The sequence below is a fragment of the Lonchura striata genome, chromosome 5 (genome assembly GCF_050655825.1).
Source record: "Lonchura striata isolate lonStrDom1 chromosome 5, ASM5065582v1, whole genome shotgun sequence".
Classification (NCBI taxonomy): domain Eukaryota; kingdom Metazoa; phylum Chordata; class Aves; order Passeriformes; family Estrildidae; genus Lonchura; species Lonchura striata.
The window spans coordinates 53,307,480-53,324,826 of NC_140707.1; the positions used below are offsets into that span (position 1 = coordinate 53,307,480).

At 36.4% G+C, this 17,347-nt stretch overlaps 1 protein-coding gene across 25 annotated transcripts in view; it reads left to right on the top strand.

The window, feature by feature from the left end:
- The window catches only part of NRXN3 (neurexin 3), a 963,701-nt gene extending 948,172 nt beyond the window's left edge, over positions 1-15,529 (top strand). For 14 of the 25 annotated variants that reach the window (XM_085582217.1, XM_021542843.4, XM_085582222.1 and 11 more), the window contains one exon: positions 11,963-15,529. In XM_085582217.1, the coding sequence (XP_085438343.1) occupies positions 11,963-12,888 (926 nt within the window). In that variant the 3' untranslated portion in view covers positions 12,889-15,529. Of the gene's footprint in view, positions 1-4,126; positions 4,505-11,962 lie in introns of those variants that run through there. The other 11 variants (XM_021542849.4, XM_021542850.4, XM_077784015.2 and 8 more) reach the window with 3 other exon arrangements.
- The last annotated feature ends 1,818 nt before the right edge of the window (positions 15,530-17,347 follow it).

Genomic DNA, 17,347 nt, shown 5'->3' on the forward strand with positions numbered 1-17,347 from the left:
CAAGCAGGAAGAACTAGAGTTGCATTGCAGTGGATAGAACTCAAATAATGTGGGATTCAGTGTGTTAGGGAAGAGAGAAACTGTCAGCTTTAATGGAGAACAAGGACATGAAGTTGTGTAAGGGGAGGTTTAGGTTGGATATTAGAAGATTTTTCACCCGGAGGGTGGTTGGGCACTAGAAAAGGCTGCCCAGGAAGTGGTCACAGCACCAGGCTGACAGAGTTCAAGTGCTGATGCAATACTCAGGTGTATGATGGCACACATCTTGGGGATGGTGCTGTGCAGGGCCATGAGTTGGACTTTGATAATCTTAGTGGGTCCCTTTCAATTCAGCATATTCTATGATTCTGTAAATCTGTGATTCTGTGACTAGAGTGGTAAAAGATATGAAAGTTCCAGAGGTTATCATGAACCTGAGTACAGTAGTGCAGCCCTAGATCCTAATGTACCAGCCATCTTTCATATTGCATTGTAACACACACACACACACACACAGAGACAAATGTGCATTACCTTCATTTTTTTCATTTCCCTTTAAAATTCAACTTGAAAACAAAAGATAATATAATAAAACTTTATCATTGAAGTCACTGAACAAGGGGCTTTTTGTATAATTGTTTCTCTGTTGATATATGGATTTTTTTTCATTTGAAAACATTGGCTATCAGCTCAACCCTTCAAGCAAGAAACTTGTAAGTTTTAATAATACAGATGTTTATACTACCAGTCCTTTGATCTACTTTAAGTTTTTGAAAAGAAAAAAAAAAAACTGCACTACTTATGCTTTTTAGTCTTTGTTTTTCTGAGGAATAATTTGCTAAGTGTTCAGCAATAAAATAGCATCTTGTACCTTCATGTGGAAGCATTTAGGATCCAATTTTCAAATTAGGACATCTAGTATTGACTATTAACATCTAGAATATTTTAAATACTGAAGAAAGTTTTCCCAGCCTCAACAGAAATTGCTAGACCCAGATTTTCCAAAGAACTCTGCTTCTCTTCAAGCACCTCTATATTGACCAAAGAAAAAATGTCTTAGCACCCTTCAAATCCTTTTGTAAGGCTAACATCAAGATTTCCTTTACAAAATCTTGTCATCTCTTTAAGTGTCTCTGCCTCCAGTTGTGGTTCTCTCTTTTGATATTTCAGGCAGTAAAAGGCTTTTCCAGACCCTCATGCAATGAGTTAGAAGTTTATCATCAAATAGGGCATAAGTATTTTCTGGAGAGGCCTGACATAGACTGCACAGTTGGCAACCAGACTCATGCCTTACAGTCTGTTTTGCATCAAAGTGAAGGCACTCAATTCTAATGTGCTGAAGGGGGATATTTCACTGCTCTGAAAATCCAGCTGTAAGTCATGACAAATGCTGATTAAAATTCAAAGCTTAAATGCCTCTTTGTGAAACTCCCAAAGTACAATTAAACCAGAGGCTTGGAACCCTGGTGGGACGTGATGTCCAGGGACACTAGCCTTATAACCTTGCCAAACAAAAATCTTCACTGAGGTCTGAAAAGGCCTCACTTCTGTAATTTTTTTTCATATTCCTAAGCAATTTTTTCTGATCCACAAATGAAACCCCAAATTTTCCTGTGTAGACCAACATTTTGCTTCCTGTAACCTGCATGTTTTGTCCCTGGGATTACCCTGACTAGGTTTCCTCTTCTGTGGTTTGACCTCTTCCCTTCCTAACATGTTTACCTAAGGGATGCAGGAGATAGGTCCAGTGTAGCCTCCCAGAATAGGCATGGTACATTCCAGATACAGCTGCACTGTGCTGTTAGTCAGTGCAGCCCAATCATTTCTGAAGTAGAGCTCTTATATAACTCCTCTAAGAACTGGACACTTTCCAGTAATACATCTAAAACCAACCCAGGCTATTTAATTTTTGCAGGGTTTATACTTATTTAATATTCCCAGAACTAACACTGATCTATCAGTGGCTTTAGAGGTGCTATTGCCCCTCATGTTAATAAGTACCAGAACATCCTACCTGTTTGTAATTGTGCCTACACAGAAGTACCCCTGGAGACATCCACAGGGAGGATATCGCCATTATTCCCAGAAATTTAATCTCAAGATAGCTCCCGCTTCAACTGATTGGTGGTAGCATGACCTGATGATTGCTTAATGGAATGATCTCGTTGACATTCCTGATTCAAAGCTAAGGTGTATGCAGTGCTTACAGACAGATTTTCCCACCTGCTGGAGAGATTTCTCTTAGGCAGGGTCCAGAGATTTATATTAATTTTGTTGTCTTTTAAACCACCAAACAAAACTGTTTGTTTGCCTGGGGTCCCAAATTCCTTTTTGGAAGGACTCTAATATCTAGGGTATGGTCTTTATTAAGAAAAGTGCAGACATCATAAATGTCATTTAAGGAATTCAGAAGAAGCTGAGGACCCCTCTAGGACATATAGTATCTGGAATACTGTTTTAGGAAAGAACCAATCAGTAATAGCTCCTTGAACTTTTAATGCTTTTGTGGCTAGGAGAAAGTAGTCTCTGTCTTAATGCTAGCAGCAAAAGCATTTTCTGCTACTAGGCAGAAATATATGCCACTGATTTCAGGTGTGCCTTGGAGAGTTAAGAGTCAGAACAAGGGATTGATTTTGGTGTTTTGAGTGGATTCAAGTAGGTCACAGAGTGAAAAGTATATCCTAGCATAGCTTATAATTTCTCCTCACCTTTTTCCCCTTCTGACCTCCCCCAGAAATGCAGAGATCTTGCTGGAATGTGCTTTGCCCTTTCTGGAGAGGCATGGATGGAACACCCCTTGTCTGCCCCTTCCCTTCTGCCTGCCCGCACCCAGATCCTTGCTTGCTCTTCTGTTTTTCTACTTTCCCTAAATGCAACTTACTTTAAGCATGCATTATTATTAACATCCTACAGTAAAATTAAGCTATTATATAACCCATTTGTCGATCTCAGCCAATTTCTTCTATCTTTTTCTATGTCTATTTATGACGTACATCCAGACTGCACGTCTTTTTTTTTTTCCTCTCCATGTTTATTTTAAAAATAAGTGATAAAGAAAAAGATGTATTAAAAAAAAAAGCAACACTCAAGGGTGGTGGGGTTTTTGGCTGACAATTGAAAACATATTTGAATGGGAGGGGGATAGAAGGAAAAAGAATCCAATTCTTTTTTTTAAATATTCAAATTATGAAAGTGTCCCTAGACTGCTTTGTCTGTTCCTTTCAATGTGTGCATCTGGTCTGTCCATCTTTGAAAGTGTGTGGAATAATTTTTTTTCTTTAAAAGTAAAATTTCAAAATCTAGCAATTGTTCATATCTCCCTTCCTCCTGGGAACAAAGAGAACTCTCTATTTCCTTTTTTGCTTTTTTTTTTAGTATATCTCTACATAGTTCTATTTTGATGTATTTCTTTTCAATGGTTGAATTTCTATCTTAGATTTGGTTTGTTCCAATCTAATAATGAAAAAAAAACAAACAAAACAAAAGAGTTATGAATTGTTTTCTGCAATTTTTTCCCTCTATTTCTGTCTTTAAATAAGGAACTACTTCACTGGTAGAATCCTACAGCTGTATTTTTGAGATTCTCCAGGGAATCTGAATATAAAAGCAGTCTAATTTGACAGTGGGGACGGGGTGTGCAAACACAGTCTTTACATTTGAAACAGTACATTTGATGTACTCAAGAAATGACTGCCTCAAATTACTGAGAATACAATGTCAATTTGATGGTCTTCAGAAAAGATGATTCTTAGAACAAGAAGGCTGTGGGTAGCTACAGATGAAGTTGTTCTAATTCCAATGCATAAAACTAGTTTCCTTGGTTTTTTTTTTGTTTTACTCTCTGGTTACTATTATTATTATTATTATTAATTATTATTATTATTACTATTATTATTATTATTAGTTTGTGTATTTTTACTGCTATTTTTAGTAGGGAAAAGTCTTAACTGTTTTTATAATTTGAGAACCTTTAATGAAAATGTAAATATTAATACTATAATTATTAATTTTTTTGTAACTTGCATGTTGAAGAAGTTGCAGCTTAGGGTTTGTGAGATTGTCAATGTTAGAGTTCTGTTCTTTCTTTTTGTTGATGGGCATGAATATGCTCATTTGTTTTTGTATATTGCCCATCCCTTCCTTACAGCCAGAAGCTCTAATGCTGCTAGATCACTCCGTACCGCCCTTACATGGACATGGCAACTGACTTACACATTCACTCCCATCATCTTCATCTCCTGTGTAGTACACTCATAGATTTTTACACTCCCACTCCATCCACCCTAAGCATTTTTTCTTCCCATAAGTTTCCCTTCACCACCCCTTTCTTTAACATTGTTAAAATTTTATGTGCAGTCATCCATTCCTTAAAACACACACACACAAAAATTATAGAAAAAAAGAAAATGTTTAAAAAAATATATATCAAATTGACCAAAAAGGCAAAAAAGCAACAAACTTTGCTTTTCAAAAAAAAAAAATTATATGTGTAGATATGCAAACAAGCAAAAGTAAATTCAATAAATTGTACAGGATTTTTCAACTGCAATATGCTAACAACTTTACATAAGATAAAAAAACACAACCAAAAACAGCATAAAAAAAGTTCAAATTTGTTAAGGTGCAAGATTTTTTTCTTTTCATGTTATGTGGTGTGGATGTATGTGTTGTTGCCTCCCTGTATCGCCCTTTGTTGTAAAACAAATATATTTAAAAATAAATAATAAACATTTTGCTAAAAAAGTTTTTAAGAAACAACAGCAAAAAAAAGCAAGTTACAAGAATGTGGCAATGCTACTTGTCCAAGAGCATTCTTACACAACTTTCTTTTGTAAATTTTTCCTTTCATGCCAAAAAACATGCGGGCAATTTGTTGATGTAAGTTGACTGTTATGAAATCAATGTGGTATGCTTTCTAAATATTTTTATGTATTTTTGGTTACCTTTTTTTAAAGGAAATAATGTTTTTGATTTTGATTTTTTTCAGTTCTCTTAGGTTTTGATCTTTCTTTTGCTGATAAAGTGAATTACTTGTTCTGTTTTTCCTTTCTCTGACCTTGTTGCTGTGGCGTTTTTATTTTCTAGTGTATGGTTTTTCTTTAGGAAAATATATATAAGTTTATTTCTTTTTTAATCAGTTTGTATTTGCCTTTATGTTATGTGCTCTTTGTATATTGTCGATTGCCATATTGTATTGTGCATAGGATGGGGTGAAGGAGTCTGAGGCAGTTTGGTTCTGTTCTTTCTCAGTCCCCCTCTAGAAGCTTTCTTTCCCTTTCTCCACACAAATCACCATTAATGTTGCTTCTTTTCTGCTACTTAAATTGTATTTAACTTGGTGGTGTAGCCTTCATGTCCAGTCAGAATTTATGGGACTATTTTAGCATTTTGGTAGTTCTCTGGGTTTTCCTACTGCAGCTCTACACCATTACTACTTTGTTCCCATGAAACTATTTTATTTCTATTGAATTTTTTCATTGCTGATTATGTGCCTGATAACCAGTCCAAATGATACTCTCAAGTGTACTCTTACCAGGTTAGTGCACCCACTATATTACTATTAGTATCAGACTTGATAGCATCATCCAGAAATTATGCAGACAGATCCTGAACCTCTAAAACTTCCTTACTACAAAAGAGGTTTGCATTAGTTTCTTTGAAAAACAGTGACTAAAAGTAAGATAAAGCTGTACATCTTTATAAGTACATATGTTTTCACCATTTCTGCATAGAAATGCTGTGCTCAGAAGGTATATTAGGTTCAACCATCAAGTCTCTGGGACAACTGATACTGAAAACACAACAAATAATTGTACTGAATAGGAAGCTGTCACCAGATAATCATAGAAGTTTAAAATAATGGTGGGAGATAGAAGAGGGCACACCTCAATTGGTTCGGAGAAGCTCAGTGTCTGGACACCAGAATACTTGGTTTTGCTTTAGAATTTTGCTTTAGATATGATGTCAGGACCTCTCTGGAAGGTTCTGTTTCACTAAAATTCCACAAAGGTGACCAGTAATTTACATCAGTAACAGACAGCCCAACATTAACTGCTGGGCTCGCAAACTCTAAACCTTCCTTTTGCTCATGAACCATCTGTTGGGAAACACTGCATTTACTGATGTCTTTTAATATAGTTGGAGGGAGGGGCTTAGGAAATGCTTTTCAACCAACTCCAGCAGAAATCCAGGTTTATCAAATGATTTTGAGGACCATATAGTCTCTGAAATGAAAATAAGATATCTGAGATAAAGATTTGCAGTATTCCATTGTGGAAATCTTGTTTTTGTCTCTACTACTCTCTGTCAATTGCAATTAATTCAGACTGCAAGAGTAGAAAATATTGAGAATGTTCATATACTAGGTTTTGTGTTAGCATCATCATTCCTTTGAATTAGAGACTATATCCTGAATAATTTCCTCTTTTTATCCTCAGAAGACTCAAAGCAGAATTAACTAAATACCATTAGACTGAAATTTATGAACTCAGTCTTTTAATAAGAAATTATTGTGTTGATACATCAGGGGAAAAGGTAAGGAATTATTTCTCTGGCAAGTACTTCATATTAAAAATGGAGTCAGACTTCAGAGGAACATCAAAAGAATAGAATGAAAATTGCAAACTTTGGATGCAGAATTTCAAGTACCTGCAGGAATGGATGAATTGTGCAGCCTTTATGGATGACGTTTTAAAGCTCCACAGTTGCAGCTGGAAAAGAGAGACTATAAGGTGTGTTCCTTATCATCAGCAGCAGAAGATGAATCTTTCAGGCTTCCTTTTTGTGTGCCTTTTGTCCTGTATCAGTTTGATGCTTGAAACTCCACTGAAGTACTTGTGCTTCTAAAGATGAAAACCAGCAGCTGCTACAGTTTTTCATGTTGTTTTATTTATCAAATTTTTTGGTCCCCTCTGCATTCCTGGCTTGCCCACACTATCCTCACAGTTCATAAGGCTTCTATTAAATTTTAAACACTCTGTCTTTTCCAGTGGCAGAGAACTCTGACTAGAGCTCAGCTCCAGAGGTATGAATTATATATCTATAAATATTCTCATAAACCAAAAAGCAGGGCAGCTCCAAGGCTTAAGTAGACCTTTTATATCCCCAGTGCTCTTGGTAGTTTAAAGAAAAGCACAACTCCATTAAAGTAGTATATGTGTTAGATTAAAAGGCTAATTTTTAATTAATACATATGCACTTTCTGGAATGAGAAGGCCAAGCAAACCACTGGGCTGTTTGGTATAAGAATTCCCAGCTCACAGACTTCAGTTCTCTCAGAGCTCCTTCCAGTTTTGGGCTAAGTTTTTTGGGACTGGGCTTTTTTTTTCATCCACACTGTGGATGAGTTTTGCATCTATGTCATTGCAGAGGAAACAATTTTATTTCTATCTCTTTCGTTTAGTTCTTTGTCATTGTGTTGTCAAGAGGAGCTTTTTAAAGCACACATTTCTACTCAAGAAATATCTATTCTGTCCTCAGGGGGAAAATCACAAAGTAGGTGAAAAATAAATCTGGAAAATCCTTGTGAAATCTTTGGATTGCTAAAGTAACCCTGAACTCAAAGCATACCAGTGAACACTTTTAAAGGTGCTCAACAGCCATCAGAAGAAAAGGGGGAAAAGAAACCTTATAACTACCAGGAAAAAGCCTATATAATTTACAAAAATAATCTAAGTCTTACAAGAATATTTGTTTGAAAGCCATGGCCCAAACTGGGTTGCAGCCTTGCTTTTTTTTTTTTTTTTTTAATAGCACAGAGCAATTTGGAAATTGAAGCTGTAAGTTTTATTCAAGGCTGAAAAGCATTAATTTTGCTATTGAAAAATGGGTAGACATCGTGAGGATTAAAAAAAATTGAATAAACATAAAAGCTCTCCCAAACAAAGTTCCCTTCAAAATTGTCATGTAAGGTTTTTCAGGGGCTCATCTAGCTCTTTCTAGAGGCCTAAATCTATAAAATATTTGCCTTCTACAGCAAACCATTCAGGATCCAAATCCTGCATGAGATATTCTTGACAACCAAGTGACTGTTTAGTTTTTAAAATCTTTCAGTGTTTACCTATAAACTGATGTGGGACCTGGGCAAGAGGCACCACTATTCCACCATCAAAGACCACTGGCTCCAGGCAGCTTCCTGCACCCTCAGCCATTTTTCTGTGAAAGATGATTCCCCCTACACACACTCACAATCTGCTGGTCACCAGACTCCCTCTCATGTCTCTTACCTGTAGAAATGTAGTACCACTTATAGAGTTGCTTGCAGGTATGATATGAAAGTTTTCACTTGCTCTATCAATATTGGTGTTCATATTTCTCACACTTTCCTGGGAACTTTTCAGGATTTACATTCCCTGTTATCCTTAAATAACACATTTCTCTTAGACTGAGTGGCATTTTTATCATGCCATTTTTAAGGATGTTTTTATTCCCCTATAAATCACACACCCCAAGAAGTATTTGTTGTGCTTGCATCCGGTTAGACCTACAGCTTCAAGTTTGCTGTGAGTTTTGCATAGATGCCTAACAGTGCAATAAAAGAGAAGCCAGATTTGATACCTATAGTGCTTTTTCTGATTTACTGTCACACAGCCTTTTTTGGCCTCAGTTTCTTCTATTACAGATAATTAAAAAATTAAAAATCAAAACATTATTACTATCTTTGCATCTACTGGTACCCCACAAAGGTAAATGCAACAAATTAACTCCTTGATGACTCCTAAGAAAGGACATTAAACAGTCTCTATTTCTTAAGTATGCAAGTAACCATAGAGTGGATCATTGGACAATTTGGAATAAAAACTAGTGATAAGGTTAAATAATTGAATCAAAAATTAAATAATTGAATCCTGGTATGAAAGTAATTTCTCTCCTCAAATACATTGAGAGATGAAAGCTTTGTAAAACTTAGTCCTGACTCTGTCTTATTGCCTTCCATCCAACAGACTTGCTGGCATTGAAAAGCTCCATTATTTTCTCCATCACTTATGTAAAGCCCCACTTATCATAGCAAGTGTATCAACTTCATTTAATATTTCAAGAGGGCTGTGATCATTTTTATAGTTCCAGTAGTCTTGATCATTATCTCAAGTCCTCAATAGCAACAAAAACTATATAACTATGATCTAGTTTTAAATGCAAGGGTTACTGGGGCAAGAGGTAAATACATATTAAATGTAAGAAATGCCTCATTCCTTCCAGAAAATTAATCATTAAGAGAACCAAAATAACTTATTTTTGGACAAAAGCTACCCAAAATATTGTTCCAATGGGTGGCAGATAACTACATACTGATGCTGTAGGCCAGTATAATAGCTTTTAAGAATAAAGCCACTTCAAGGTTCCAGATGAGCAATTAAAAGCTGACAAACTTTTTTTTTCCAGTTGAGTGCCACAGATGATGAATGAAAATCACAGATGAGTATTGCAATTGAACAGTAAAATACTGATCTTAAAAAACTGCTTAAACGAACACTATCCCTGACTTTCTGGAACTTAAATTCCAGACTAAGCAATTTGTAGCAATCCTGACTTAAATTCTGTTATTTTTATTCATTTTTTTACCAGGCTCACAGATGATCTTTCCCCCCAAGGCATACTCCAAGTTCATCCTGAGACCACCTGTTTGCATAGATTATAGATGCTCTACTCAAGCCATGGATAGGCCTTCTGGACATTATAAATCATGTTATATGCTCTAGTTTCTACATTCTCAGAAAACAGCTCAGATGCGTGAGCACAAAATGCAGTGTATCCATTTGGCAGACTACACTGTAGGCTTTTTTACATAATTTTTTTGAAAGCATGTAGTTTGGAGACATTGATACTTATTTCCTCAGTCTCTGCAGTAAAAAAAGAGATATATGAACATACTGAGGAAGCTCAGAAAACTAAACAACGTGTTCAAATTGTTCCTTTGTATCTTAAAACTAGCTTTGCATGAAAGTATGCAAAGTACCACATTTCTTATTTTGGTATAATTTCTACCCTGGTACCTCTGAGAGAATTCTGACTGTTTCAATTGATTAAACTGTGTCACCACTTAGTTTCCCATTAAGGAAAAGAATAAGCCATATTGCTATTTCAGCTATCCAGATTTTATCAAACTGTTAAATATCTTTTCCAGTATATTTCTATCTCACATGTGTAATTTGTTCAAATATATTGCTCTCCAAATACATTTAGAAGGTATTTTGATTTTAGACAATATTCCTTATAAACATTCCATGGACATTACTGGCAAAATTCAATGGGAAACAAGTGCATATAATATATAGGGTGGATATGAGAGAGTAGAATTTTTTACTCTGATGAATTCAGCATTGTAGCAATACCAAACTGTTCATTAGCACTTATTAATACATAACTAAAATCCAGAATTATTTATTTAGAAACTATAATTCCTTTTGTACATCCTCCTTAAGCAATGGTGAGTATAAATCAAAATTTCCTATGTATTAGGAATACTTCCTACTGAGTTGCACTCCTTTGAACAGATCTAGGTGATTATATTATGTCAGTTGAACAATTTAATTTATATTTTAAGCTGCTTACTTAAATGGCTAGGCAAAGAAAAATTACCCAAAGGAAAATTTATACACAAACTTCCAAAACCAATATAGTTCACTCTAAAAAAAATTGTTCCTGACCTGTATGTAAACAGAAAACTCTCTAACCAGAGGTAGAGGAATTATATAAATTAATAATATTCCATGCCTTTTTTTTTTTAGTCCACAAGATATATGGAGTGTTAACTACCATAGACTCAAAAGTAGAGGTGAAGTCACATTATAATATAGAGACAACACAAGACTATTACCCTAAAAGTAGCAATATTGCTGCTCAGAATCCAAATCATAGAAATGATACACTGATTTTCTTGTTTCATTTGCATCTTATATTGTTGTAAGGTACAAATGTTAAATCTATAGCCTTATTATTCTGCTTGAAGAGGAGACCGTAAGTCTACCTTGTTTTCAGCCCTCTGTAGACAGATAACCATCATGTTAGAAATCAGTAGAACTGATTGCAACTGTCTGCCTGTCAAGAAGCAACAGTAGGTGTGAAGACAACTTCTGCAGTACAGTCCTGGGCTCAGTTGTTAACTTGGTTCATCAAAGTCCTTATTCAGCTTGTTTTGTTTTGGTTTTTTTTTTTTTTTCAATCACAATAAAATTGTTCTTAATTTTTCATCAAATGGTAGTAAATGAATATCAAGAAGAATGGAAGATGAAGATAGCATGGCACTAGTAGCCTCAAAAGATGCAAGGTAAAGGGACATTCTTAGTGTCAAACAGAATGCTAAAGATTAAAAAGAGATAAACATTGAGTAGAGTTCTGTACCTTCATGGACCCAGTAAGTAATTGGTTCTTATTCCATCCCTCACTTTCATGAACCTTCCCACAATTTAAAAGCCAGACAATGATCAGGAAGAAATGGATGAATGGAAAATGCCTTAGGGAATGGACTTATATACTGCTGCAGAGTGTGAGCATATTAGAAAAGCAGAGAAGAAATACCATTGTTATTTTAAATGAAAATAATCAGAAGAGGAAAAAGTGTCAAGATGAGTGGTAGAAAATATATCTAGGAGAACACTGGTCCAGGGCAGTATAAAGTAATTAATTTAAATAGTTTTCTAACCAAATGCTTGAAAAAAGATCACTTCCAAAAATTGATGACTACAGAGTCACTTGAGAGTATCTCCAAAAATAAAAAAATTTGGGTCTGTAAAATTCAGGGTATTTCACTGGAGATACCTTGCATAGGTAGGAGATGGAACATGCACTTTACCAATGCCCGAGCAGGGTGGGAGGGAACACTGAAAGGCAGCCCCAGGAAAGTTTATTGGTAGTGTAGCTAGAGAGAGAAAGCCCAGACCTTTTCATAAAGCCCAGATCCTCTCTCACCCTCAAGTTAACTGAAAATGGTGCATTGTATCATTAAAATGTACTAATCTTCTTTTTTTTCTCTTTTCCATCCCAGGAGGTGAATTAGTTATCCCTCTACTTGTAGAAGACCCTTTAGATATCCCTCCTATTGCTACTCGTGCACCTTTCATTACACTTCCCCCTACCTTTCGCCCCCTCCTCACCATTATTGAGACCACCAAAGATTCCCTGTCCATGACCTCTGAGGCGGGGTTACCTTGCTTGTCGGACCAAGGCAGCGATGGTTGTGATGATGATGGCTTGGTGATATCTGGGTATGGCTCAGGGGAAACCTTTGACTCTAACCTACCCCCTACTGATGATGAAGATTTTTACACCACCTTCTCCTTGGTAACAGATAAGAGTCTTTCCACTTCAATCTTCGAAGGTGGCTACAAAGCACACGCACCCAAGTGGGAATCCAAGGACTTTAGACCTAACAAAGTCTCCGAAACTGGTAGGACTACTACCACGTCTTTGTCCCCTGAGCTGATCCGCTCCACAGCTTCGTCCTCGACTGTGATGATTCCCAAATTGCCAGCCGGCAAAATGAATAACCGTGAGCTCAAACCCCAGCCTGACATAGTCTTGCTTCCGTTGCCCACTGCCTATGAGCTAGACAGCACAAAGCTGAAGAGCCCGCTAATCACTTCCCCCATGTTCCGTAATGTGCCCACAGCAAACCCCACGGAGCCGGGAATCAGACGGGTTCCGGGGGCCTCAGAGGTGGTCCGTGAGTCGAGCAGCACAACGGGGATGGTCGTCGGCATTGTGGCTGCTGCCGCCCTCTGCATCCTCATCCTCCTGTACGCCATGTACAAGTACAGGAACAGGGACGAGGGGTCCTATCAGGTGGACGAGACGCGGAACTACATCAGCAACTCAGCCCAGAGCAACGGCACGCTCGTCAAGGAGAAGCAGCAGAGCTCAAAGAGTGGCCACAAGAAGCAGAAAAACAAGGACAAAGAGTATTATGTGTAAAAAAGAATAATTATTTATATATAAATATAGAAGTACTTAATGAGATTTAACTGAGATATCAGAACCATTGCAGCGAACGAGATGATTGGGAGATATCATTTGTGGGAAAAAATATTGGGAAAAAATTTCAGCAGTGACTGTTAATGTCTAAGTCATCACTTGGAGTCAGCAAACTTTGCCCTAATGTATTATAAAGCACACTTAGCGTTCTGGAGATGGCGCGCACAGCTCTGCTCTGTTAGTGAACTTGGACATCTCCAAATCTCCTCCTCCGCTGAACTTTCTGCAAAGGTAGAAGACTTCATGGCTTACTTGTTTCATATCTCCAAGTGAGTCTTTAACAATGTTCGTGATCCCTGACTGTATCAATAATTTTTCAGTTTACTTATTAAAAAAAAAAAAAAAAAAAGAAGGAAAAAGAAAAAAAAATAATTATTAAACAACAAAGAAATATTGAACAAACTGATCTGGCCGTGTCCAGCATACACATAATTTTTCGAGATTGGAGGAGGGGAATAAATGAGTTTGGAGATTGTTGGTTTTATGGTTTGATTTTGTTTTGTTTCTTGGGTTGCTTTTTGTTTGGTTTCTTTGGTTACTTTGGGTGAGGGAGGGAAGAGTGGAGTGGAATGATGTAGGGGGTGACCCAGAGAGAAGAAATCTCGGAAAAAAAATCCTTAATAAATAAAGAGAGACTATTACCACATATGAACTCAAAGCTACCCATGGTGTTTACTCTGCATATCTGGTTGTATTGTCTCTAGAAGCCGTCATCTTGTAGTAAGTTGTTTGCTAACAATGCAGTAAAAGTGTCTGATGAGTGGTGCTGAGGAAAATTATCATGGAAAGCTGGTTCTCTTGGATCTGGCTCCAGTATTTGCAATTGAACTGAAGAGCAGATGGGTTTGGGTCTGTTCTGATCAGTCATTGGCTTTATTTGAGTATAGCACTCAGTATGCATTTGACAACCAAAGTATGGTTAATGGGATTCTGAGATTCAAAAAAGAATGCTTAAAAGTTATTAACTGTCCTGAACTGAATATACTGTGCAAAAATAAAGGAGCCTTCCTCTGGGATCTGGTTCTGTGATATTGCAATGCATGCAAAAAATAATAATAAATCAGTTTAATAAAGTGATCAGAAAGACACCACTGGAGTTCAACTTGTGACAAGACCAATGAACATCAGAAAAGCTAAACACTTGCAAAAGAATGCAAATTACATAGTTTTTATGACATATAACTGTTTTTCATAAGTAATATTTTAATTTTGTAGCTTGACATTTCAGATCATCTCTGTCTTTCCATTTGCTCTATTCTCCCTTTTCCTTCTCTTTTATATAAAAGAAAATAAATAAAGCTGCTGTGACACACAAAAAATAATAAAGAAAAAATAATTTAATAATTTAATATATATATACACAGATATATTTATCATGGTATGTTTGATGGGACGGCTGGAAAAAAAGTTCTGTTATGGTCTTAATGCGGAATGAGAATGTTCTTGAAGAACAGAGTAAAAAGAAACAGACAACAAAAGCAAACCTTAAAATGTGAAGGGAGCGTGTGTTTTAGCTTTGTCACAGTTACCTGTGTCAAAAAAAAACCTGAAGTTTTGTTTACATATTTTACTACTATTTTTTTGCTAGTATAATTTCTATATGGATACCCTAATGGTGTATATACTGTTTTATGGTTAAATTGGGAACGTCTTATGTTTTATTTAACTTATTTAATTTGGTTGTTTGGTTTCTACATTCTCCCACTTATTGTGAAAAGGATTATCTTACTGTACAGAACAATAGTGAGGTGGTTTGACAGCCATGCCTATCATGTGCAAAAACGTAGATGAGGGAGAGACAGAGTGGGAACAACAGAAACCAAGATGGGTTGAGAACCCTGGGATATCAGGAATGAAAACTTTTGCTGTATGCGGATGAAAACTAATCAGCTGTTTAGGTTTAGAAATCTACTCTTGCTGGTGTTTATAAGTCGCATGAATATTTGACTTTGAAGAAGTTTCATCAGATACACACACGCACATGGGAACTTAAATTCAGAAAAACAGTCTTCTCAAACACTTAGAGAAGGCGTTTTCATGTTAACAAATATTTTCAGTGTGTGTATGTGTGCGTGTGTGTGGTGCGTGTGTGTGTGTGAGATTGAGCTTTTTTCTTTTTTATTTTTTTATACTAAAAAGAAAAAAAGACAGGTTTTAAAAAGGTATGAAAGCACGATTTTAGATGACTTAACTGGCCGAAACTATATAAAAATTGATTATATCTTGATGTCTGTAAAAGATTGCTGTTCTTGGAGTCTTGGAGTCTTGTGAAATGATTTTCTGCTTTCTTTCTTCCTTCCTTTCCTTTTTGCTTTCCTTTTTTAAGTTAAAGGAAAAATATTTACACTTTCCTTTTTTGTGTAAGTTTCTACTGGACAGTTTTTGGGAACATGTGCATTTCTGTATGTGGGCTACTACCATATCCCTGTTGCTTTATGGACAACCTGAAGAATTTTTATTTGAGTTATCGTGATGTTATTGCTTTTATTTCCTTTCTTTTTCTTCTTCTTTTTGATTCTTTTTCTTTTCTTAGTTGCATTTTGTTTAAAGATATGCTTAGCAATAAAATGTTCTTCCCAAAGCCCTGGATCTTGCTGTGTTTTTATTTCCAAAAGACTTCAGGGAAATTACAGAGCTTTAAGGGTGAAAATATTCTGTGATATAAGTATACCCCATCCCACAGGAGTGTCTAGCCACCAAATTACAGAATCGTGTTCATGTTTGCATTCTTCTGTTAGTCCAATGAACATTTTTTCTTTCCTTTGCAGGCATAAAAATTAAACTTGAGTCTGGGGTCTATCTCATACCACTTCCACCACATCAGTTGCATAGCTCTCTGTAATATGGGTTTCAGTTATCTCAGATAAAAGCATACCTAGGACATTGACTTAGTATGCCCTTTCTTATATGCTCCCTTTGAAGTGTGTAGCTCTTTCAATGATGTTTATGGGATTCTGGATTCATCTTTGGCCAGGAGTCAATGGTAGATGGTCTGAGTGTTCACTTCTTTCACTTCTAGTTAACCCCAACTACAGTAGTGAATGTGCCTCGTCCTACTGGGCATTATAGTCTGATTCTGGTCATCATGCAAAATTGCCAATACTCAGTCGTTTAGCAAGTTGTGCAGAACTTCTGTTCACAGTAGTAGTGTGGGGTTTTGACAGATTCAAGGTTCCCAAGCTATCTGCAATTTTTTTTTACTTTTTACAGGCATCTGGAGGTCAGCCAAATGAGTATTTCACAGCCCTTTCATTTTCAACTGGGGATGACTTCACCTTTTTTTCCCCTTGGTGGAATCCATAGGTTTTTTGAGCAGTGTTTTCCACAGGTTTCATTTACAAACAAATTCATCTTAGGATAAAATGAAGAATGCCTGTGATTTTCTGCATTGTTTTTGCTCACATTTGCATAGGTGAGAATATGTATGTGTACATGCATGTGAGGTTCTTTTACTGTTTTCTTTTGTGAATCATATTTTGACAACTTACAGATTCCCACATGTATCAAAGCCGCAGGTTCTGGTCTAATCTTCACTCATTTCCCTCCCAAAATCATTAAATTCCTGAGTGATGACTGGTACCTAATATTTCCAATACTGGAGCAATCAGCTGGCATGTGAGAGATACAGATCTGAACCTAAATATCTTTTCTAATATTGCAAAAATTTCCTTATCACCAAGCATTTGGTGTTCTGAAAAAAATATTTTTTTCCTCACTACTTCTCTCAAAACCTGTTATACTTCATATCGTTATGAAATATTATATGAAGCAAGAAATCTTAACCTGACTTACTCTAACCCTCTGGCTATAGTCATGCTTTTTCTCATTCTTTTCTGTCATCTAATGACCATTTTATTACGTAGGCTAAATGAAAATGTCAGAAAAGAGATTTCTTTGCTGCCCAAAAGGCTTGGAATAATTGTATGTCTTTGGCTCATCACAGAACCATAGAATTGTTGAGATAGAAAGGGACCCCTGGAGATCATGTAGTCCAAGGACTACCACCCCAAAGCAGAGTCAACGGCAGCAACTCACCCTGGACTATGTCTATTTTTGTTAATATCTCTACATGTAAATGCCACAATCTCTCTAGGCAACCTGCTGTGTACAAGCACATTCACTGTAAACATTTTTTGTTGTGGTTTGATGAAATTTTAATAATTTTCTCCCTTTTACCCATTTCCTTTTTCTGGGTACCAGTGAAAAGATCCTGACTCTCTCTTCTTTACAGCTTCCCTTCAGGTGCTCATACATATTACTAAGAGTCCCTATGAGCCTTTGCTTATTCAGGCTGAGCTGTCCCAACTCCCTCAACCTCTCCTTGTACAACATATGCTCCAATCACTTATTCATCTTCTTGTCACTTTATTGGACTCACTCCAGTATCTGGAGCAGATAC